This window comes from Drosophila subobscura, chromosome A (genome assembly GCF_008121235.1).
Source record: "Drosophila subobscura isolate 14011-0131.10 chromosome A, UCBerk_Dsub_1.0, whole genome shotgun sequence".
In the NCBI taxonomy this organism is placed as follows: domain Eukaryota; kingdom Metazoa; phylum Arthropoda; class Insecta; order Diptera; family Drosophilidae; genus Drosophila; species Drosophila subobscura.
The window spans coordinates 19,013,307-19,037,267 of record NC_048530.1 but is presented as its reverse complement, the minus strand read 5'-3'; the positions used below and the strand labels follow the sequence as shown (position 1 = coordinate 19,037,267).

General features: G+C 46.5%; 2 protein-coding genes across 3 annotated transcripts in view; both read right to left on the bottom strand.

Moving 5' to 3' along the window:
- Positions 1–23,961, bottom strand: part of LOC117903627 (DNA topoisomerase 1) — a 126,209-nt gene that overhangs the window by 83,255 nt on the left and 18,993 nt on the right. The gene's annotated exons all lie outside the window — the stretch shown is intronic.
- On the bottom strand, positions 6,069–15,949 carry LOC117903632 (homeobox protein unc-4). 2 transcript variants are annotated; one of them, XM_034815904.1, is made up of 4 exons: positions 14,454–15,947; positions 7,965–8,143; positions 7,743–7,882; positions 6,069–7,655 (listed from the first exon to the last, which is right to left on the bottom strand). In XM_034815904.1, the coding sequence occupies exons 1-4, from the start codon at positions 15,286–15,288 to the stop codon at positions 6,953–6,955; spliced, it is 1,857 nt and encodes a 618-aa protein (XP_034671795.1). In that variant the 5' UTR covers positions 15,289–15,947; the 3' UTR covers positions 6,069–6,952. The 2 variants fall into 2 exon arrangements, with proteins under 2 accessions (XP_034671795.1, XP_034671796.1); XM_034815905.1 differs by lacking the exon at positions 6,069–7,655 and having other exon boundaries at positions 7,757–7,886; positions 14,454–15,949.

Here is a 23,961-nt window from a genome sequence, read left to right as displayed (position 1 = left end):
CATTCGATGCTTCGGTGCTTTATCAGTGGCTGCTGCATACATATTCCATTCCCCCCCTCTCCGCTGCTTATTAAATAAATCACAAACGCAACAAAAAAACAACCAAAAACGAGAGCAGCAAAAGATGATGAGGGACAGGCAAGGGGCCGCCATAAATCGATGTATCCCCAATTATCTCATTTGTCTACGCGCGGCCCTTTGACACAACGGAAATCTGAGAAGGCATTCGGCATTCGGCATATGGCACTCGGATGGGAGGATGAGACAGACATTTCATTTCATTTGATTTCGTTTCGTTTCGTTACGATTTCGTATATGATTGCAATGCATTTCAATTTCTCAGCGAGTTCAAAGTTGGGGACGGGCAGAGCCGGAGTCAGTCCCCCAAGGAGCGACGAACAAGAAGCGGGGCTTGTTCGGCCTCTTGGCACTTGGCCTCCGCCCTGTTTGGGTTTCTGCTATCAGGCGGGGGACCGTCGCCGCCTCACTCGGCTTATCAACGAAAATGCCAACAAAGCAGAGCATGAAATATGGTGGAAAAAAAGGGAATACAGGGGGGACATGGGTTCGGGCGGTCGCTTGACAAGTCACTGCCGCTGCCTTCAATAACAATTTGCCCATGACTAATTGGATTTATTGGAATCGAATTTACTATGTTATGCTTATTCCATATTAAATTTATGCGCTGTTTATTTTCGATTTTAATTCGTAGCGAAATTCGTTAATGGAAAGCCAACAGAGGAGCAGGCGGTACACTTTCTCCATCTGCCAACTAATAATAATAAATTCCCTCCTAGCAAGGAGATCTGCGTAAGGTGGAGAGCCCAACCAGCGAGTGTTGAGGCGCCGCTAATGACCCTAATAAACAGTTTTGTGGCTTACGCACGGCATACTAATGAAGCGAAGGATGCCTGCCCCGATGGATGCCAGGAAGCCAGGAAGCCAGGAAGCCAGGAAGCAGCAATGCAAAGTGCAGGATGTCAACACCTTCGTTCCTCCCCCAGCAGCTGGGGGTAGCAGCAACATTCATCTCCTTCCGCAGGACTCGTAATGAGCAATCCATCTGCGGGCAACACCACCCGCACGTAGTTTAGTGAAATTTTTGGTTGATTTACAAGCCTCCCCCTCCCTCCGACCACAGGACAGCAGCACAGGACCACAGCGCCACAGCATCTTTCCCTCTGAATAGTTCGTCCTGGCAGGAGCCCCGTGCATGTGTGAGCCCTGCTGCTGGTGCTCCTGCTCGTCCTGCTGGCTTAATAAATTGTTTGCCATTAATAACAATAAAAATAGATAATCTCCGTATAACAAATTAATGATGTGCGCCAGCGACAGAGAACGAGCGAGAGCCATGAGGGCGAGAGAGGGCTGCGGTGGTGCGCTGTGGGGGTAGCAAAATATGAAAACTTTTCGCTTTTCCTGTTCATTATTACACTGGCCAACAAGAGCAAGGAGCAAGGAACAGGTGGAACATTAAGAGAAAAAATCATTAAATAAAAATGGAAAGAAAAATCTCTTGCAGGTGGAACATTGCCATGGGAAAATCTTTGATTGAAAAGAGTTCCTTATTTTTGAAATTAAAAAGGATAAAGATTTATTGGAATAAGTTTGATTTTTTCGAATGAAACGGAGTTTGAAGGCAAAAATTTTGGAAAAAGAACAGATTTTCATTTCAATTATAATTAAACTGAAGAAAAAGACAGATTAGGAGGGTTGCCGATCAGTTTCACTGGGTTTAAGCTCTTAAAATAAGTCATAGAATCTTCAAATATTATGCGATCCATGTACACAAGTATCTCAAATATTCTAGACCAACTTTCTCAGTAATAAAATACACTTTAACAATCGATTTGAACCTACTTATCCATTAATTACGTCTGCAAAATCACACAAAAATATCCCCAGAAATATATTTCCTACAGCTCGTGTGGTATTGGTCTCTGTTTGCGTTCTTTGTTGTCTAGTGTTGATGGAGTACCTGTCGGTGGTTGCAGCCCAGCGTTGCAGCAGGAGTCATAGCCCAGTAATCAGTGCGGCGGAGGACAGGGACGACGAGGGCTTTGCCCAAAGTCAAGTCGAGTCGCCCCAGTGTCGATGTGAGCCCCGTGGACGTGCCACTTGCCGCAGAGTACAACTCCCCCAGGAGTCATGTAGTTGAGTACGGATTTGAAGTAAATTAAAAGTCACTCACACCCGGGGCATGTGCCTTTTTCTGGTCCAGGATCTGCTCTCTGTCGCTTTCTCTCTCTCTCTCTCTCTCTCTCCTCCTACCATATCGCACTTGAGTTCATTATTATGATATTTGGTGTCAGCGCCGTGCTGTGGCTGTGGCTGTGGCTCTGGCCAACCCTCCTTGACTTTCCCCAGGGCGTGGCCGTGTGTGTGTTTTGGAAGAGAAGAACGAAAAAAAACTGAAACTCAATTATAACAATATGCTCAGATTTTCCCTTTGGCCGCACGGCCAAGCAGGTGGTGGGGGGAGGGGTTTTCAATTTGTTGTAGCTCTGCCTTTTGGCTGCCTTTCTGCTGCCTGCTACCTGAAGCAGACAATCAACCGGATCATCATCGCCTCGAACATCAAATGATGAAGGTTCCCAAAGACCAAGACGAAGACGAGACCAACTCCAACTCCTACTCCAAGGCAGAGCCATAAACTATGCCAATAACCATAACTATGAACTAATAAGGTCGGCTTGGGGTGCTGGGGATCTTTTAACACAATATCAAAACAAAGAAAGTGGAGCAAACGCTGGAGCTCGATGGAGGAATCAGAATCTCTGAAGAGACCCAAGAAATGCTGCTAATCATCGCACAATGAAATAAATTACAAACATTGTTTGTGCGATGGATGTGAGTCCCTGTCCCTCTCCCTGTCTGAGTCCAAGTCCCAGTCCGATGGCTGACCCCTGAGCCATGGAATGCCTGCTGTGAAAATTGAAAAGCGTTCGAAAGGCAAATAGAAAACGAATCTCTTAAAGGGGCAAGGCGCAAAGATTAACACCGTCAAGCCGTCAAGAGTCGCTTCAGCATCAGCATCAGCCCAGTCATGCTGCACGGTTACCCGAGAGAGCATTTATACGAGAGTGTGAATAAATTAAGGCATCAAAATTCATAATACAAACGATCGGTCCACGATAAACACTTTGATTAGCGCTCACCGCTCGAACCATCGACTCCCGCTGCGAAATTGAAATGGAAGCAACTGCAGAGGCAGCGGAGTCCCCGCTCCCCGATCACCCCCTCCTACCATCATCTCTTGAGAGAGCGGCAAACACCAAAATGCCCATAATTATGACAATCATCTCTGGGATTGAGTCGCAGACCATCGAGCTGCGGCAGAGGCTGCTTTGTATGGGCCCTTTAACTGCTTGGGCTGCTTGGACTGCCTCGACTGCTTGGCCTGCTTGGACTGCTTGGGCTGCTTTATGATGCAGCGTTAATCCCCATTGTTGGGGCCATTGTGGCGTTCCTCTTGTTGTTGGCTTAAGAATCTGTTACAGAAAACTTAAAAGCGTCGCTTTAATAACTTTATTGATTTCGATTAAGCGCTATAACGTCGGGTGATCATCATCATCATTATCATCATCATCATCATCATCAGCATTGGCATTTCTTTGGGTTTAGTTTTGGGCATTTCGGTGCTTGGGAAAGTTGGAAAAAATAGTTGTAGAGGATGGAGGATACTCTACCGATTGAGTTTTGGTTCAAGGAACACGCGACTGGCAGCTCTTTTATATCTTTATTGAGAGTTCTTCTTACTGAATATAAATCTCCCATTATAATTAATTTTTTTCGCTATTTTCTTTCCTTGAATACAATTAATCCTTGTGCTCTACTTTCTACAGGTGACCCCAAGATTCAGTAATTTTATTAAATCATTCTTCTTTCATTCTTTCTTTCATAAATCCGTTTAATTTCCAATAATTTCCTGTCTAAATTCTCTTACAAGAAGAGCATTCACCAGCTGGAGTGGCACCAAAAACGAACTGCGCTCCGCGACCAATAAACAATCACACAATCAATAAGCTTAACATTCGATATATATTTTTACACATTTACAACAAAAGCGAGAGGCTGGGATCGGGGGGCAGCAGCAGCAGCATTAGCTCTGGTCTCTTTTGATCGAAGTTGAAGGAGCTGGGAAGCTCAGATTTGAATGTCTGCCATTCGGCTGGATAGACTCGTCGGCGTACGCGTACAAATAAACCTAATGGAAAAAAATAAACGTGTGAAGAATAGTTAAGAAGAGCGTCGTCCAATTTGATTTGCATCGAAAAGTAATTGAGCCACAAAAAACGAGGCAGAGAGAAAGAAATGGAAACGCACCACGGGGGCACGCGAGTCGGAGCCCGAATCGGCTATGGCAAATGAAGCTGTGGAAAATCTTTCGAATCATGCACAATTATTAAAATCCATAAATCCGTAATAATCATATCAACAGGCCCCGGGACCAGCTCATCCAAATACAGAACAAAGAGAAGGAGAGACTGCAGAGAGCACAGAATGGTGGGGCATGGTGGGGCAACAGTAACCACCATAAGGTGGAGTCATTAACAGCATGCCACAGGCAACAACAACAAAAGCTGTGGGAGAGGGGGAGGGGAACGAACAGCAAAGCGCGAACACTGAAAAATTAATAAGCAATAAAATTGCCATGAAATGAACTACACCACAAAATTCCCATGAAAGCGACCGGCACCTCCCCCCTGCCACCCTGCCACCCGACACCCGCTGTGTGGAGCCAAAGGCAGGAGCTGCAGCATCCAGCAGTCCAGCAGTCCACTCCCGAGAGTCCAAAACGGTTAATCGGTGTTACCGTTCCCCAAACAGATTGGAACCCCCAACCCACAGAAACAAAAACAAAACCCAAACCCAAACCCGAAACGAAACTCAAACGGACCGAACCGAACCGGACTTGAAGCTGGACCTCAAAATGAATGCAAATTCAATTGACACTTCGCTGGCCTTCGACTTGCCTTCGACTGGTTGCCATGTGCACTGCTGCTGCTGCTGCTCCTGCTCCTGCTCCAGATGATGCCCCCCATGGGGACTCAATGCTCTTCTGCTCATTGGTTTCTTTCCCATAATTTGGTGATAACTCGCCCGGTGTCTGACCGATTCGGGTCGAGAATTTGTGTGCCTGACACGCTTAAAGTTGCAATTCGATTTGGTTAAAGTTTTTCCTGATTCCTTTGAGCCAACAATGTTGCCTTAAGCATTATGGGTAGTGGCTGCAGGAGATGCAAGGACAGACAGACAACGATCAGTATAAAATTCACTGATTACTGTTTCCTGATTTGTAAGTCAATGAATATCGAGTGTAAAAATATCCAAAAATATGTTCTTCCAAGGGAAATCTAAGCAACCTTTCTGTGTGCCAAAGCCGTCGGATCTATGGACAACTTTCAGCTTATCCCTTTGAGTGCAATGACTTTCCCCCTTTTTATTTGGATACTTTACTGCCTGGAAATGGTTTGATTTTGATGGTCAAATGGTTACTTTTTGGGGGTGTTTAATGCATCATATAAAGATGGATATTAAATGGACATTTCGCTTAATGCGGGAATGCATTATCAGAGAGTGCGAGAGAGCTACTACAGTGGAGTTTTTATTCATTTTCCAATGCCAATTTCCACACCATTTCGCAAAAGGAAAACGCTTTGAGGGATTTGCTCATTTATATGTGTATTTTTGATGCCATTTAAATTGCTGTTTATTGAATTTGTTTGCCCAATTCGGGTTTTTAGCTTTCGTTTCGTTTTCTCGTTGTTTTCTCCTTGCCGTCTGTTTGTTTGCTGTCTTTTCCTTTGTGAGTAAATTTCTGCGTGAATGTGTGGGTGGGGACTTTGGGGGGTATCGTATTGTTTAGTGGAGAAGCTCGACACGAAATAAACCAAAAAATAATAAGCATAATGTTTCGTTTTATGTGGGGTTTCTCTTTACAGATTTTGCATTTCTTTTATTCTTGTTTGACAATCATTTTATTCGATACAGTTTAATGTTTTTCTCGTTCTTGCATTTTTCTTCGTTCGTTTTGCATTTCTATTCGTAGTTTTGTGTGTGTGTTCTCTCAAATTCTCATAGTTTTAATATACTTTTTAATGTACTATTTCTCCTCTTTAGCATCCTCTTTATATATTTATTCAAAAAAAAAAAAAAACTTCCTCTTAATTAAGTTTTGGGTTTCAATCCGATTCTTTTTTTTTTTTTTCTTTTGTTTTTGTTTCGCTTGAGCTAAATTAAATTACATTTTTACACACACGCACGCACACTCATTCATACCTACACTGGGAAAAAAATTTGTCCTTAGCTGATATCGTTTTCTTTTTATTACATAAAAATATTATTCATAGTTCAAGCATTGCTTCAAAAAAAAAATAGTATAAGTTTTATATGTAATGTAAAAATAATAAATTCATTTACAACACTAATTTAGTCTCTCTTGGAACAGGGGGGTTTTAAATTACAATACACGCAAAAAGAAAAAAAAAAATGTTTATATTATAAAGTCGAATAAATAAATTCACTTAGAAATATTCAAGCTCTGAACCGAAGAGAAGTCAAAAGGAAGGGGGAAACTTTTAGCTGGGTGCCACTAGGGAAGGGTTCGATAGCAGTTTAAATGTCCCATAAGCGAATGGATACACACGTAGGGCATTGGCATGGAGTGATTCTGAATGCAAAAATTTGTTTTTAATTAGGAAAACTTTTGGTTGGGCATTTGTCTTGTTTTTTGTACAGAATATTTGTTATGGAAGTGCTAGTGGAACCCATAAAAGAGAGAGAGAGAGAGTAAGAGAGAGTTGAACTTATAGACAGATGGACATGTGTAAAACTGAGCAAAAACCTCTAGGAACGCATAAATCAATGGGGAAGCAAATGCGGTTCGATCCAACTCCAAACCCAACTCCAGCATCAGCTGCACCTCCTGCTCGGATGCTGCCTGGTTGCCTCACGTGTTGTTGAAGAGCAACGACTCGATGCTGAAGGGATTGCTGCGCCGCATGCTGATGGGCGAGGTCTGGTGGACGAGATTGGCCGCCGCTGCCACCGCAGCCGCCGTGGCCGAGGCGGCGGTGGCCGCCGCACTGTGGTTGTGCCCATGCCCATGGCCGTGCCCGTGCCCGTGGCCACCGTGGTGCTGGGAGTTTTGCAGGTTGAGTTGATGGAAGGCCTTGGCGGGAAAGAGCAGCGATTTGGGCGATGCTCGCGACTCCTGTTCCCTGTCCCGATCCTCTGACTCGCCGCCGTCCATCGGCTCCATCTTGCCGAAGACACCGCCGCCGTTCGAGAGCAGCGTGGAGGGTGCCACGGAGCTGGGGCTGCCCAAGCTGCCGCCGCCGCCAATGAAGCTGCCCGCCCGCGAGCTGTCACCGTCGCCGTCCAGGCCGCAGTGGCTCTGGCCGCCATGCTGTGGCCCGTGGCGGGCCGGGCTGACGGCATCGCTGTCCAGCTCGTCGTCGCTGTCGGTTCCGCCGACGACATCGATCTGGATGCCGTCGTCCTCGAGATCCGAGTCCGAGAAGGTGCCGTTCGCCTTGTGCTGTGATATGTACTCGGCCTTGAGGGCCTCCAGGTCGACGGTGATGCCCTTGGCCTGCAGCTTCCTCGCCTGCCTATCGATGGCTTTGGCCAGCTTCTTGCGGCGCCTGGCACTGCAAAGATCACAAAAAACCAAGGAGGGAAGAGGGCAATGCTATAGCTGGGGGGCGAGATAGTTTTCCAGGGGTGGGAACACTTACCGCTCCTTGGCCTTGAGCTCGTTGGGCGGTATCGGCTCGCCGCTGCAAGTCTGCGGCTGGGCATTGTGGGCGGGTCGGCCGGGACCCTTTTTGGTATGCTCGCGCTTACGCACCTTGGCCCGTCGATTCTGGAACCATACCTATCTGGAACAAAGCGTATAATCTCAGCAAAGGTGCTCGGAAACGGTGCGAGTGGCCGGCTGGCTGTGGAACGAGACTCACCGCAACTCGCGACTCCTTGAGGTCCAGCCGCATGGCCAATGCCTCGCGCATAAATATATCCGGGTAGTGGCTGGCGGAGAAGGCCCGCTCCAGTTCCTCCAGCTGCCACGAATTGAAATTTGTGCGGGATCGACGTCGCTTCGCGGCGCTGCTATCATCATCGCCGTCACCAGGAAAACCTACAGCCGAACAAACAGGCAAGATGTAAATGAATTTTGTGGCTCAGAATCAAGTCATTAATACACAATGGAATAGAGAGCAGCGAAAGGGGGTGTTGGCTTATTAAAACTAATTAGGGTTCTACCCCCCAAAAAAAAGGAAAGGAAAAGGCAGGAAAGAATGAACCAAAAACTAACCCCCACACATGGGACAGTGGAAAGTCTGTAAAATGAATAGAGAAACACACACATAAAATGGAAAAACACTTTGTTCCCGACACTAAAAACCCTATAATTAAGTGTTGGAGAAATTATTTAAATGAAGCCAGCCGCAAGACAGGAGCAACGGCAGCAGCAACAGCAACAGCAACAGCAACAAACAGCGACGGAGCAGCGCCAAAATGCATAAATATTCATAATCATATATTTCAATTACAACGCCAGTGGGCTCCACACCCCATACCCTCCGCTAACTCATATCCTCCCTTGGTCCCAACACTCTCTAACCGTCCGTCGGCATACAATAAAAACGAAACAATTTAATTACGTTTCCATTCTACACTCTGCCGTCCACTCACAGTCCCATTCCCGGTCCCTGAACGTATCCGATCCGGTCCAGGATGTATAGTTTTCTATATTTAGATTATACCCCCAGAGGGGGCGTGGCAAACACACACACACAAACAGAGAGAGAGAGAGAGTGAGAGGGAGAGGGGATACACAGAAAAGAATTCATGCAAAAGGGCCCCGCAATTTATCAAATTAGCTCCGATCGCCGGCAAAGTGAATCCGAGAAGGGTACAGGCGGAGATGGGACCACAAAGGTGTTGGATATTAGATGATGGGACTGGACAGGATCTCAGGGACACAGCAATGGGCAACAGGACAGCAACACTGGGAATAAATAAGTGAATGCAAAGTGAATGTTGGAATGATTCCCATTCTGACAACTTTGCATGAGTTTTGCATCAGGCAAGTAATTATTGAAATCACAATGGGAAAATCACGTGGTCCATTCATACGATTGCACTCCGATTTGTCATTTAAATGAGAGCTGCTGTCATTCTGACCCATTCTGATGGGGAAGTCATTCCATAATTTAATGTAATTCCATAAATAAATGGCATATCCAGCCAAACACATGCAGAATCAATGAGTTACCTTCAATAGTTGATGCATTCAAGTGTGTAATGGAGTACAACATAATTCAGAAATCTGTCTGAGGAATTTGCTCATTAAAATGAGATCCCCAATCCCCGTCACGCTAGGAACTTAATCGATGATTGCCACTGCCACGACACAATCGAAAGCCATTCAAATGCCACAACACTTGCAACTTTGTAATCACATCGATAACCGCGCCGCCAGCCCCCCGGTGCCAGCCTCTGCCACTGTTTGCCGGTCCCCACTCTCGGTGCCAACTATCAATTGTGTAAGATGTGGACTACCTACATACGCATACAATGCACTCCACTCCACTCCCCTCCAGCATTAAAGCCAAATAACAAGAGGACGGCCACTAATGAATGGTTTGCATTTTGCTGTTAAGTGTACCTAATTATGCGTGCAGCACTGTAACGCTGCCGCTGCCGCTGTCGCTGCCTCAGCCGCTGCCTCAACCGCTGCCTCTGCCTCATTCACTCTCTCGCTCTCTGCTTTGGCACTGCTTTTGCACTGCTTTCCTGCCTGCACGATACATATTTCCATGATGCTTGGGCCTGGGCAAATAACCGACGGTAAAAAGCCGCTTAACATTCTGTTTTAATTGCAGAAAAAAACCCAAAGAGATTTAGGTGTGAAATAAAATTTTAAAAAATATGCCATCAAACAGGTTGAATTTTTATACAACAAACAGCAAAATAGCGACGGTGAAAAACGTGTCGTGTAACAGGAGCAGCACTCTATCGGCTGGGGGGTGGGGTGTGCTCGCTCTCTGCACTCTGTGGAGCGACACGAAACTCGTTTGCTTTAAACGACGCGCCGACCCGCGGTCAGTCTTTTGACTTTATGTGTGTATGCGTGTGTGTGTGTGTTAATAACTCAATAACAACGCCAAATAATAGAGACATTAAAGGCAGCAAGCGACAAGCGACAAACGACAAACAAAACGCAGGACGCAAGAGCAGGGCGCCCTTTCATGTGTGAGAGTTTGAGGCGGCACAGAGGACGTAGGCGGAGTGGGCGGTACCACACAGATGCATAGATACTCATTCACACATATGTATGTATGTGTATGTGCATGCATGTATTTATTTACACACAAAATGCATTCAAATGACTTAATAATAACAGGCGCTGGGCTGGACTGCACAGCTCCGCCCCCAATTGGAAAGAGTCGCGCGGAGAGTGAGGTGCCGCGGCGGTGCCACAGAGTGAGCGAACACATAATTCATGTGGCTGTTTTTTTGTACTTTTGAAAATGCAAAGCGATAATTGAAATTTATTATGATTATTGCACCCACTGTGCAGCGTGTGCAGTGTGCAATGTGCAACGTATCGCCACCACCCAACGTACTGCAATTTGGCAACGCCGCTACACTCGGGTGGCGCTCCTGGCCTCAACCTCCACACGAAATGCCCAAAAACGAAACAAAGACACGAAGAACCGAGCGGCTAAATCACAGGGAATGGAGCTTGTGTGTGCGTGTGTGTGTGTGTGTGTGTTTGTGTGTTGCATGCCACAGTCACATTCCGTGGCATGTTATTTTCGTTTACAGCTCGCGTCAGCCAGGCAATATAACAGTTACACACTCCCCCAAAGACCCCCAACGCCAAACCCCAAACCCCAGAACCCAGACCCAACCCCCCAGCTACAGACGACACCCCTACCCCACCCTCTACCACGCTCCACCGCAGGTGAGGAGCCACTTAAGTCATAAAAATTAAAGTGAAAATGAAACAAGAAAAGAGAAGAGGAATAAAGGTTAAAAAATGTTTTTATGGATTTAAAGGAGTGTGTGGGATTATGGCGGGAAGCTCCTCGGCTAATTGCATTTGCCCGAAGAAGCAACAGAGGACTCAAAAGCCTAATGAATGCTTGATTCACATCCATTGAATGATTCAGTGGCTTTGGAGACCATTTTCATGATTCTAATTCAAGAATGGAAGTGATTCCTTTGAGCATGAACATTCAACGTTGAAGTGTGACTGCCATCATGCAGATGGATCATTGGAAATACTTTACAGTGCACTAAGAAGAACTTTTCGTAGTAAATTCTTGTTTAAAATTCCTGAATAGATTTTACTTATGCTCTTCTGATAATCATGGATATAGCCAGAACAAATACTTTGATTCACTTCCCGCTAAAAAAAGAAAAATCCAATCACAAAACGGAAATCCATTAGAAAAACTTCACGGAAGTAACGAGTTTTGAGAAGCTCAAACGAAATCTATTCGAAGGCACTAAAATGATTTATCATTCAGTACAGTAGAAGAGCATTCCATTCCATTCCATTCCTTCGTTCCATCAATGTGAAGTGATTTCCGTTTTTTAGGGCAGAACGGAAACATCCATTCCACCCATCCCATCCCACTCGATGCGCCCGCACATCTTCCATCCATTCGGAATTCATTAGGAGACAAGCAACGAGAAACGAGACAAAAAGAGTGTAAAGTGTAAAGAGTGGAGAGGAAAGAGAGCAAACAGAGAAAATGGCGGCGTCGAAGCAGAAAACTGAAAATCGCATGATAAATGATTTCGATCGCCTTATGACAGTTTCTTCATTTCCGGCATGAAATGAGCAACGCAACGGCACAAGAAAACGTCATGTGAGAGGGAGAGAGCGATGATGGTGTGGATGGGAATGGGAATTGGAATGGGAATGGGTGTGGGGACGACGACGACGACGAGTACAACGATGATGTTGATGATGTCCCGTTCCACCACCCACACAACCCACACACCCATCTGCCATTCGGCTGCATGTCAACTCTATGCCGCAAAATGATTAATGAGCAAAAAGGCCATGCCCCAAAAACCCCTCCCTGCAACCGCCACCCTCCTCCCACACACACAGCACAAAGCTGCCAGCAGCAAAACGGGCGGCGGCGGCGCACAATCTGCAATCTGGCAATCGGGCAGTCGGGCAATCGTTGGCCTAATCAAATTGAATCAAATCAAATTAATAATTAGTTTTTAAAGCGCTGAAGCGCCAAAGGAGTAGGAAGTGACTCCTCTCTCCTCTCTCTCTGTCTGTCTCTGTCTGTGGAAGTGGGTGCCGCCCTGTCCCTCTCTGTGTCTCTCCTCATGTGTTGGCTGCAATTAATTAAACGGCCTGGCGCACAGCTAATGTCGCAGAAGGCCCCAGAGATCGAGATGCACCATCCTCCAGTGAGTGCAGTTAATTACAAGCAGTGTGGACTGCTTACCTCTGGCCACGCCCCTGGCAAACGCCCCACGAGCACCGGCCGAGAGCCGAATGGCCGCGCGCATTGGATATATGCATTATGGCCATAATTACACCAACTAGCCATCATTTGTTAATGCTAATTGGTCAATGAGCCGCAGCCAGAAGACGGCCCGCGCCGCTCTCGGATCTGCTCTCGACTCTCGTACAAAACGCCTTGGACCCGACCCGGCTAATGGCTCTACATTGAGAGAGCGCAGAGAGCGACGATCAAAGCAAATGGAGTCCCATCAATTTCGGCTTCCCGGTGATTGTCCAGTAACAAGAAAACTACATATAAACCCCCCGCTCCCCAACCCTCCCCGCCCACAAGAAAGAAAGCAAGAAAGTGGCAATGACCACAAAACAAGTTAAGCATAAATCATCCCAGAGATGATTTCCATCAGAGCGAGCGAATGAGATCTCCAACAAGAGATTCCTGGAATGAAAGCAGTTGAGGAATAGGAAATGAATCCACCAATTCTCAGCTCACTTTGAATACATTTTACTTGGAAAAGTGGGCAAGATTGCTCAAGTCTGTGACGCCAAAAGGTGGAATTATATTTCTGATAAATTTTTTTATACATTTTGGAATGCGACTAGCAGGGAATAGTCAGGGAGAGAATTCTACAAGAAGAGAAATATAATTTACATTTGCACGTAGAAATATTTATAAATAAATGCAACATAGAGACACATTTGGATATGTGAAATAAAATCACACACTCCCTTATTGAAAAGAAACTTCCTTAAGATGAGTTCCATTGCAGAATAAGGAATGTGGACTGCTCGATGGCGAATAACAATATGCAAAGATGTTCTCTTTGGCAAGATTTCAGTACAATACTCAAAGGATAATATACAAATAGAGATTTTTAAATGCCTAAAAATGTAGAAATCTCTCTTTGGCCTTACGAATGGCCTTTATGGAATGAAAAGCCAACCGATAGGAGCGTTTGCGCAACATCTTCTCCTATGGCGATAATAAATCCTCTCTTGTAATCCGAAACCCACTGAAATGTCGAATCAAAGTCAATTCGAGTCGAGGCATGTAGTATGTGTAGTATGTGGAGCACACAATAGTTTGACCATTTATGGGTAGGAAATGGGAACCCGAATCTAGCGACTGAACTCGATGAGACCTTTCAACGGTGCACAGCAGGCGGGTCCGTCTTCCAGTTCGTTCTCAGGGCATTCGTTGGAGCAATCGACATACTTTGTATGCTAAATAAAAATCAGGGAATCAATCGGATTTTACATAATAATCGATCGCTGATTAGCTAAATCAATAAATATGTTTTGTAGGTAGCAAAAGTCAAGCACAAAGCACAAAACTCTGACTGGCTGATACTCAGAGCTCACGGCCTCAGAGCGCACCGCACCGCACCGCACCGCACCGGCTCTATGGACTGACATGACTGACAATCCGAAAGCATTTAGCAGGGCTAATTGAATGAATTAGCATATTGTCCGCACAGATAACGACACCAACATGGATTCCAATCACACATTTAACAAACAATCTACGAAGTGGATCGATCAACCGGCGCTGACCTCCAATTCTCTCCCTCTCCCTCTGTCTCTGTCTATCTCTCTGTAATGTGTTCTCGGGCTTGATAATTCATTAGCGGATCTCCCGATCTCCCAACGAAAGCTGACGAAAGCAAAGCGAAAGTCGCCAATTTTAAATTGATTTCATGGGGGAACACGGAATGCGTATTATGGGGGAACTGTGACGTCGATTCTGGGTTACCTAACACACGTTTTGACGATTAGGTTTGCAGAGACAATGCGGCCAAAAGTCGTTCAATAATGCTTTGTACAGGGAAGTCCCTGTACTTGTATGGAGTATAAGGAGTTGTATCCCTCAATGCCTAATAAGCAATCCATTTACAAATATCCCGCCTGATTCCTGAACAACTTCTGCTTAAACTTATGGACTTACCGCCATCCTCGTTGGATCCCTCGCTCGGTGGCCCCGCAGGCGGCAGACTCTGTCGATTGCCGATCATCAAGCGATGCTGGATGGTCGCCACAGTGCTGGCCACAGCGGCCACTGCCGTCGTCTGGGCGGCACTCACATTCCTTAGCGCCGCCGCACTCAGTCCGGTGAGATTGGCGAAGGCATTGCTGGCGTTTACCGCCGCCATTTGTGTGGCCGCGGCGGCAGCTGCCGCTGAAGTGGGATGTCCACCGCCGGCCGCATCGAAACGCGGCCGTCCAAGGAACGGTCCATTTGGCCCAAAGACGCCGGGCACTCCGAACTGCAGGAAGGGTCCCCAGGGCGGCACTCGAACGCCGCCGGGCGCTAGTTGGGCGGCAGCGGCATACAGCTGGAGGGCGGCCGTCGGATGCAGTCCCTCCGATGGCATGCTGACACTGGGCCTGGGATGGGAGTGGGAGTGGGAGTGGGTGTGGGAATGGGTTGTGGGTGGACTGCTGCCGCTCAACCGTTGCTGCTGCAGCTGCTGTTGCTGTTGCTGTTGCGGCGACGTGGCTGATGGCAGATGATGATGTCCCGTGTGGGGATTCTGATTGGGATACGGCTGTGGATACGGATTCGATGTTGTCCTTTGGCGGGACGATGGTGCCACTACTTCCGGCTCGTCCTCCTCCTCCTGGCTGCTGCTGTTATTATTGTGATTGATGTTGTTGCTGTTGCTATTGCTGTGGTTGCTGTTGTTATTGTTGTTGTTGTTGATGATGGAGTACTTTTTGGTGTCCGCTGCGGTGTGGGTGGCTGTGGGTGAAGATTGATTCTGTCGTTGCTCCAGTACCATTATGGCTCTCAGGACGATCAAAACTCATGGGCCATTGGGTGGGATCTACACTTTTTCTTTACACAAAAATTACTTGGGGCTCGTGTGTGTGTGTGTGTGTGTGTGTGGGGGGACACTCGCGCTTGGGTTCGATCACTAAAGGACTCTTTGTTGAGAGTTTTCAATATTTTTCGTGCTTAAATAAAAAAAAAAAAATGTACAGTCTGTTCTTATTTTTATGCAGTGTGTTCTTTTGTTTGTTTTTGTTTAGTTTTCTGTTTAGTTTTCTTTTGTGTGGTTTTTGGATGGCTCTGCTCTGCCGTCGGCCGGCGGCGGTGCACTACTGAAGAAGACGCGTCGCTCCACACTGACTGAGGGTCTGGGCTCCACTCTCGAGCTTTGGGCACGGTCCGCCGTTCGATTGGATTCGATTCGAAACGATTCGCGTGCTGCAGGGGGGCTGCAGTCGGTGTTGCAGGGAGAGAGTCGGTCGAGACGAGACGAGACAGACACCAGCAGCGGCAGCAGCAGACGACGCTAGCGGCTCGCAATGAAAATTCAATCTGCGGGCCGACGACGAGCCGTGCGGCCAGGAAACCCTCAGAAACGAGATGGAGCGACTGGCAAGAGCGAGAGAGAGCAGCGAGGGCGAACCACCACCAACGCGGGCAGAGATTGTTGCCATGTTTCTGTTTCTCTCTCTCTCACTCTCTCGCTTGCTGTGCGCCTCGCCTCTCTTTGGGCGCGCTCTCTCTCTGTGTGTGTGTGTGCGCGTGCGAGCGAGGTAGAAATTCATCAAAAAGCAACAACCACTTAATTTTTATATGCGCTGCGTTTCGCCTGTTTCAATTTTGATCAACTTGCCACTGCCACTGCTACTGCCACTGCCTCTGCCTCAGCCTCTGCCTCTTCTGTGCTGCTTCTGTAATTCATTTAAAAGAGAAACCTGTCCGACTGTATTTGTGTGTGTGGCCATTTTCAACATGGTCTCTGCCCTCGTGTCGTGTGTGCGAGAACGAGACAAATGTCTCGTCCGTGGCCGCTTCCATTGGCTTTCCACAAATACTGGGAATTTGTCTGCTTGCGCCGCTGCCTGCCTGCCTGCCTGCTGCTCGCTGCTGCGGCGCCATTGCCAAAAACGACTTCAAGAGTTTTCAATTTTCTTCAGGCTGTGTGTCTGTGTGTGTGTGTGTGGGTGTATGTGTGTGTGCGGCAAAGTTTTCCAGGGCGGAGTTATGCGGCATTTTTTCAATTTGCTTCTCCATCAAATTATTATATGCTCTGCGCTCTGCTCTCTGCTTGGCCGCTGCTCTGCTGCTGCGCAGCTGGCGCTGTGCGACTTTTGCCGCCCGCAAAACGCGTCCACCTCCAATAGCCATAAATGGCCATTTTCCTGGCAAAATAGAAAATGAAAATTCGTTAACAATTAATTAACAATAAGCTGGTTTGTTGTTCCCCTTGCCACTTGGCTGACTGCTTACACTTCCACGAAGCTTTTCACGCGTTTTGCTAGCGTTTCTGGCGCGTTTTCTTTTCAATTAGGTTTCCGCTCCTCTCCAAGGCATTCAGTTTGGCATGCGTGCAAGCGGGATGGCCATACACACACAACGCCGACGCCAGCCAATTTGCCTTTAATTTGTTAACATAAACGCCTCGTCCTGCCGAAGGACGAAGTGGAGCAAAAGGAGCACGAAAACTCCTCCAAGCAGCTCCAACTTCCGAGGCTGTTGGCTCCGGCTCCTGCTGCTGCTGCTGCGCATGAATCATTCATTTTATTAGGCGCCTGGGCAGCGACGTTGGCCGAGGCATCGACTGCGACCGTGGCAGCGGCAAACGATGCTCCACTTAACCCATTTGCTATGCAGCGGGGTCGTTTCCACCCACACTCCCCACACAGACACACACCACACTCCTCCTCCTCACAGGGCAATCAATGACATTGTGTGCTGTGGAGTCTGTGGAGCAGAATGACCTCTGGCCCCATACGCCCTTTCCCCCTCCTTCCGCCCCCAATGGGGCAAGTCCCGCGTCTCGTCTGTCAGATGTTTTGTTGGCAGGTTGCTTAATTGCTCGCCCTTCGTTCTCTTTTCCCCACTCTCTCTCTCGTAGTTCTTCCTTCCTCGCTCTTTCTCTTGTCACATGTGCAACGCTGTCTCTCGCTCTCTACCTCTCTCTCTCTCTCTACCTCTCTACCTCTCTCTCTGTGGCTGTCTGTCTTTCTGGCTGTATTGGTGTTCATTTTATTAATGACATACAGCGCCAGTGGGCGAAAAACGACAGCCAGCCACCCACCGACCCTCCACACACCATCCCCCAGCCCCCTTACCCATCCACCTGTGGTATCCAACCCCTCAGTCCTTACCATCCTGTCCCCTGCCCCCTGCCAGTTTCAGTTTGTTAATAAAATTTCCATGCGTACCGAAACTTAATTAATTCTGCTACAGTTTGTTGCAAAAGTTTGCTCACCCCACAGGAACCCCCTTAACAAAATGGCCGCCACCGTTGCCCCATCCCTGGGCTGGCGATGGCTCCATGTCCTTCGCACATACAGCCCCTGCGCCGTGTCCCGTGCCCCGTGCCCCGTGCCCCTGCCACATTCCCTTGCAAATCAAACGAATGAATTTTAATTATTTTTTGTGCCAGCAAAAAGTTTTCACTTCTCTCTTCTTTTTTTTTGTGTGTTTGTCTTGCCTCAAGGTAGCGGGAAAACTTTTTTAGAAACCCAACCGGAAATAGGAATGGAAAATGGGGAAAGAGGGGCCCCAGATGAGCGCTGGAAAAATGAAAAAAATATACGATTCAGAGAGAAAAACACCCAGAACTGCGGGGAATTGGGGAATATTTTTGAAGTTATGCTTGAGGTGCATCTAATCAGAATCTGTTCGAGTGAAGAGATGATGGCAGCTGAAGCGGAACTGGCAGATTGTCAATACTCGCAGAGGGCACCTCTTCCGAGTTAAGTCGTCGAAAGAAAAAGTTTCATGTTCATTCAGCAGGACTCTAGCACTAGAACAAAAGATCCTGCGTCGTATAACTATCTCTCTCTCCCTAATTAATATCATCTCCGATATGATCTTTTGTTATTTCATTCATTCTGAAAAGATTTCGCAAAACAATCGCATTGCTTTTTGGATAACTCTTTATTTTTGGTGAAGCTGCTATCCTTCCAGATTGAGCCACTGTTTACGAGGAGTTTATGGTTATATCTGTACGTAAATGGAATTAGGAACCCTTTAAGAATATATAATCTATAATCAGGAATATCCTCCAAACCATCCTAGTGCACCTTGGATCGTAGTAGCACTCTTCAGTTTTATCTTATAAATATTTTAGTGAGGTGATCAAAGTCGGAGTCTGTAAATGTATAATGCATACAAGTAATGTAATGATTTAGAGTTAACAAAATGTATATTCAATTTAGAGAATAGTTTTTATTCAATGACTATAAGTTATTACAAAGATATTATGATCATAGGAATGGAAGTGTAACAGCTGCAGATTTTCGGTAACACATTGAAAACCTACGAGGAAAGTTGAGTATTCAGTGCTAATCTTTGAATATCTTATCGTTGAATATTTGTTCTTAAAGTTTGCAACATTTTGACCCCCAACAAGATAATAATTCGGAATGAATATCATATGTATCATTAAAACTCTGCTGGGCGACTGCGTAATAAAGAAACATCTACCCTTGTCGGTGAGAAACCCTGCAAAAATATCTTTGAAAATATTCCAAGTTCTCATAAAAGGATCAGCACACCCTGTACTTCATTGATCACTCAATTTATTACCTGTTATAGTCTCTTGATAAATCTCATCTGAATATTCGCATAATTAGAACTTCTTAAAATATAATATTTTCAGCTAAAATATGCATTAAAACTCATCATAAATATATGTAATATTCATAAGCAAAGTGTTTTCGAAACACAGCCACAAGTAAAACACACGTATAAAGGGAAATGTAGGCGATTTCCCTTTTGAAATAGGGGGAAATTGTGCACAAACGCCAAGCTGGGATATTTCCGCTGCAAGCAGACAAATTTGGATTGGATGTGGAATGTGGGATGCTTTGTGGGGGAATTCGACGCTCAAAATGTCTCTTTGATTTGTCCATCAAATGCCAGAGGGGTGTAGGAAGCGAGCGATGGGGAATGTGCGTGGGTGGCTGATGGGTTGAGGGGGGAGTCCAAAATATTGCGGACGGATATGAAAACTTAGGGAATGACAGGCAGGAAATTGCAGAACTGTTTTATGGTATTTTGCTAAAAAAAAATAAAAAATATAAAAATGATAAATGAGGGAATGGCGGAGCCAGGGGGCTTGGGAAGCAGATTGAATTTAGCTACAATGCAACATCGAGGCAAGTTGGAACCTTAAACTCTTCTTGGATTTGGCATTTTTCAATACTTTTCAATACAAAGATTTCCTTGGCTTTCTTTAGACTTCCTTCCATTGCAAATAATTTCTACCCATTCCTGTTTTGCCCCAAAATGTTGCCAGTTGTTGTCTCGATTTACGATTGGACCAATTAATGAGCGTGTTAATTGGCCCTCATTGGGACAGATAGACCATAACCCAAGCATGTCAACCGCATATCATATTGTGGCAATCAAAAAACATCGAAAGGCAAACATCCATAGCGACACGCCCACCGCTTGCATCCTGGCGATCCCTGATTTTGTGGCACGAACCACGGAAATTGAAGCGAGTGATCAACAGATGCACCGCGACCAGCACACATGTGTGTCTCGAGCTAATAGAAACGCCCACTTTTTTGGCTGTCTTCGACAATAAAAAAAATATCTCCAGCCATGTAAAGCAAAGCCAAAGCCTTGCGGCAACCCCTGCTATGAATGGGCAACAACCCTGTGGTGCACCTCAACCCCCCCACCGACCATTCCTCAGCAACCGCTTATATATTTACTGCCACTGCCACTGCTGCCCCTGCCCCTGTGGATGCCACACAAAAGCCAAGTCACACGAAATTATGGCAATTACGCTAAGCAGCCCATTTATTTTTATGAGCCCACGAATTATGAATAATTGCGAATGCGAACCAGCAACCAGCAGCAGCCAAACAAGACAAAACTATACGTGAGAGATGTGGATGTGGATGGGGATGTGGCTCCCAAAAACCCCCACCACATCACATTGACTAGGGGGAAAATCAAAGGGAAACAACATCGTTAGCAGACATGTTCGAAAATCCATTTTGACATTCAGAAACAGAGCGCTGACATAATGAAAAACCGCACTCACATTACCCGGAGGAACGTTCCTTTCCTCCAATCGAAGTCTCAATCTCCACAGCTCCATCCGTGGTGGGTGGAATCTATGTGGGTGGATGGGTGGTTGCGTGGATTCGTCATTAGGCTCATAAAATTGCAATGACTTGGCACACACACACACCACACGCCCCCACACACCGACAGGCAGATGGACAGACAGACGATGGGGGAACAATCTTGACAAATGGCAAAGAAAAACTAAACTAAATGCTCCATGGAGATTGAATCGAATTGGGAGATGCCCTGGATGCGTAGAGCATAGCTGATACCTTTGGGAAAGCACTGAAATGAAGACAATAAATGGGTTTTCCAACACTACAACTGGGATGTGTTTTAAAGTAGAAACAAATGACAGCACGCTTCAGGTGCATTTTCCATTAAATATTCCTAGACAATGCAATTTTAAAGTTAGAGCCAACTGACAATAGAAAAGCTGAAAAAGGTAAATTGTACTTTTTCTGCATTTCACAACACTGTTTCTTTGAATGCCCCAGCTAGTCCGACAATGCCGTCCACAAGGCAAAATTTATCCATAAGTAAATGCAAACTACCATTGTTTGACGCGTTTTCCTGCACTCCACTTAGACCACCCAGTGTTAGGCAATATCATTCGCTACACTTCTGAAACTTTGCGTACACCTAAGAATATTCCCCATGAAATATACAGATAAATACCTTTCTGAATGGAAACACAAATATATATTACAGAGCAGCCCGCCCGTGTGATGGCATTGCTCAACACTCTCACAGCGCTGCCCATCGCTTTGATGGCTGCCATCTTAGGCGGGGATTTTCTGAGGGGGATTTTGACACATTCCCTCAACGACATCGACGACGACGACGATGAGGACATCAACGCCATCAACGACAACAACAATTGACATTCATTGGCTAGTTTGATGCTCGTCTCTGCTCTGTCCGTCTGTACGTCCGTCCTTCTGTCTGTCGCTTGTCGCCTGTCAACCCCCAAAAATATAATACATTCTTCTCTTGGGGCTCTACCGGATGCTCCTTGGTCCTTGCTCTTTTGGGTGCTGTCGCGATTGATTTTCCCAAGCGCCAACTTCTGGGCAGGTTCCGGCCCGGCACCCTGCCTCCCCCTGCACACTGTTTGTGCGCTCCGGCGACAAATAAATTACATTGTAATTTGTGTCCCCCGGTTGTTTTGGCCATGTCTGCCCACCACCCACTCCCTCCATCACATACCCTTGAACATCCTCCTCAGTCTCGTCCTTGGGCTAGACTTTTGGCCAACCCTCAACTTTGCAACACACACAGACACACATTCGCTGCGACACATAAACGGAAATACTTGAATACTCTTGCAAATGGGTATGGAGATTTTTAGCAGAAGAAAGGAAGCTCCTGCCAGTGCCCTCTATTGGGAGTATTCTGTACTGTGATCATAGTCCCATGCGATCACCTTTTACAGCTGCTATTCCTTGGAATATTATTCGTTGATTGATGCTAAATTCCCAGAGTCACATTCGCTTTTATGTGCGAATAAGAATAACTTCTGAAATTTCCAATAATTTCCTTTGAGATGTGCAGCATAATTCGAAATCTTGTTATAATTCCAGCGATTGCTGCTTCAAACCTTCCTCTTCTGGAGTACTCATTGTGGCTGCCTTTAAGACTGAGTTTAGCTTACCTTAAAACCTGTCAAATCATTCATCCAATAACATTATATGTGAGAAAATATTTATTAATTTTTTCGTTTATGCAAACGAATCTGTAAGGGTATCTAAGCATTCAGCTCCCGCGAATCGGTTTCCATTTTATGCCTTCCTTGTTGTTTTCGTTATTGTTTGCCTCGTAGTGTGGGCTCGTAATTTCATTTCGAGTGGCTTTTGGACCACCGCCCACCGTTTTGGCATTGCCGCAGCAGCATCCCTTGCCCCTCACCGCCGGAATGAGGCAGGAGGCAGGAGGCTGGCAGCCTCTAGCTCATTTAAAGTTGATGGTGTGTGAAAAAATGTGAACAGATTGTTATGTAATTGAGTTTTTAGGCAGCCGTTTTGAGGTCGCCTTTTGCGACCGCCTTCTTGGATGCTCGGATGTATGTCCTTTTGCCTGCTGCCAGCACTGGCCCTGCTTCCGTTTGCTGCTGGCTGGCTGGCTGGCTGGCTGGCTGGCTGGTGTTGTTGCCACATTTTGTTACATTTATTTGTCGCTTGATTTGATTCTTATTTCCTTTTCCCTTTGCCTTCCTACACGTCTCCGTGTTGCGTCTCCCTTATGGGTCTGCTGGCCCGCCCCCGCCTGTCGCCTGTCGCCTTTTGCCACTCAGTGGTTTATTTGCCATATCAATAGCCACAGCCAGAGCCAGAGACATGAACAGGGAGAGGGATAAGGGAACAGGGGACTGTTTTAGTTGACCGATTTGTGTGGCTGGTGGGAGGTTAAGTTGTGTGGTTGAAATGGGCTGGACATTGGTCTGAATGGCCATGGGACACAGACGAAGACGGAGAGAAGGGGCTCTGCATCATTGATTTAATGTATCGTAATCAACGCAATCTGTTGGATCATTCTCTCTCGCCATAAGGTGGCAGGGAATTGTGAGAGAGAGAGTCTTCCAATCAGGGAGTCCTTTTATATTGAATGTCCATGGCATGGAATAGAGCATCTCTGGAGCGAGCTGCCTCCATGCATCCTCGAACAAATGCAAATCAGCTCCGATTAAGGATCAGCTAACTTGACTATTTATGGTATCAGCTCTCACTGCCGTTCAGTTGCTTCGTACTCTTGATGAGCTTTCTCTCTCCTAATGAAGTGATCCTCCATGCCGATCATGGGTTAGTGCCAATCATTCCCCACACCCGAAGTGTCCGTCAAATTGGTCATGCCACATCCACATGCAGCACATCCAGCACATCAGTCCCCAACTCTCATTCCCGCTTTGTCCCTGTATTTCGGTTGCATGTAACTTAACCACCGATCAAGGGCCAAACGAACCGACTCTCGGAGCTCTCTTTCTGGACTGCCGCCTGCACCGTGCACCCTGCGCCGTGCACCACTCGGTGTCTGCTTCTTATTAGCTTGCATTAAGACCCAGCAGGGTTTTCACACCTCTGACGCCCCACTGCGCCTCGGCCTGGCCGACAAACGACGGGCCAGAAGCGAGAGGCAGATGAGGATGAAGATGCCACAGAGGGAATCATTGGCGGGTACGTTGCCACAGCGCACGCGCGATGCAATCAAATTCAAATCACTTTGCATCTTTGAGATCTCAATAAAAATCTTTTCGTGTCCGTTGGCGTTGCAGCCTTTGCAGGCCTTTTCAGCCTTTTGTTGCTGCATTGCCATTGCCGTTGCCGTTTGCCGTTGACTTTAATTGTTGCCGCAGGAGCATTGCTCAAATATTAATTGGTTTTCTTTGGTTTCTTTCTCTGTGTGTGCCACA

What these genes read in the sequence shown, in the direction of transcription:
- LOC117903632 (XM_034815904.1), bottom strand. Translation starts at nt 15,288, where the DNA reads ATGGTACTGGAGCAACGACAGAATCAATCTTCACCCACAGCCACCCAC. An exon ending in GGGATCCAACGAGGATGGCG is followed by an intron (nt 8,144 to 14,453) that starts GTAAGTCCATAA and finishes GTTCGGCTGTAG; the next exon opens with GTTTTCCTGGTGACGGCGAT. An exon ending in TCAAGGAGTCGCGAGTTGCG is followed by an intron (nt 7,883 to 7,964) that starts GTGAGTCTCGTT and finishes TGTTCCAGATAG; the next exon opens with GTATGGTTCCAGAATCGACG.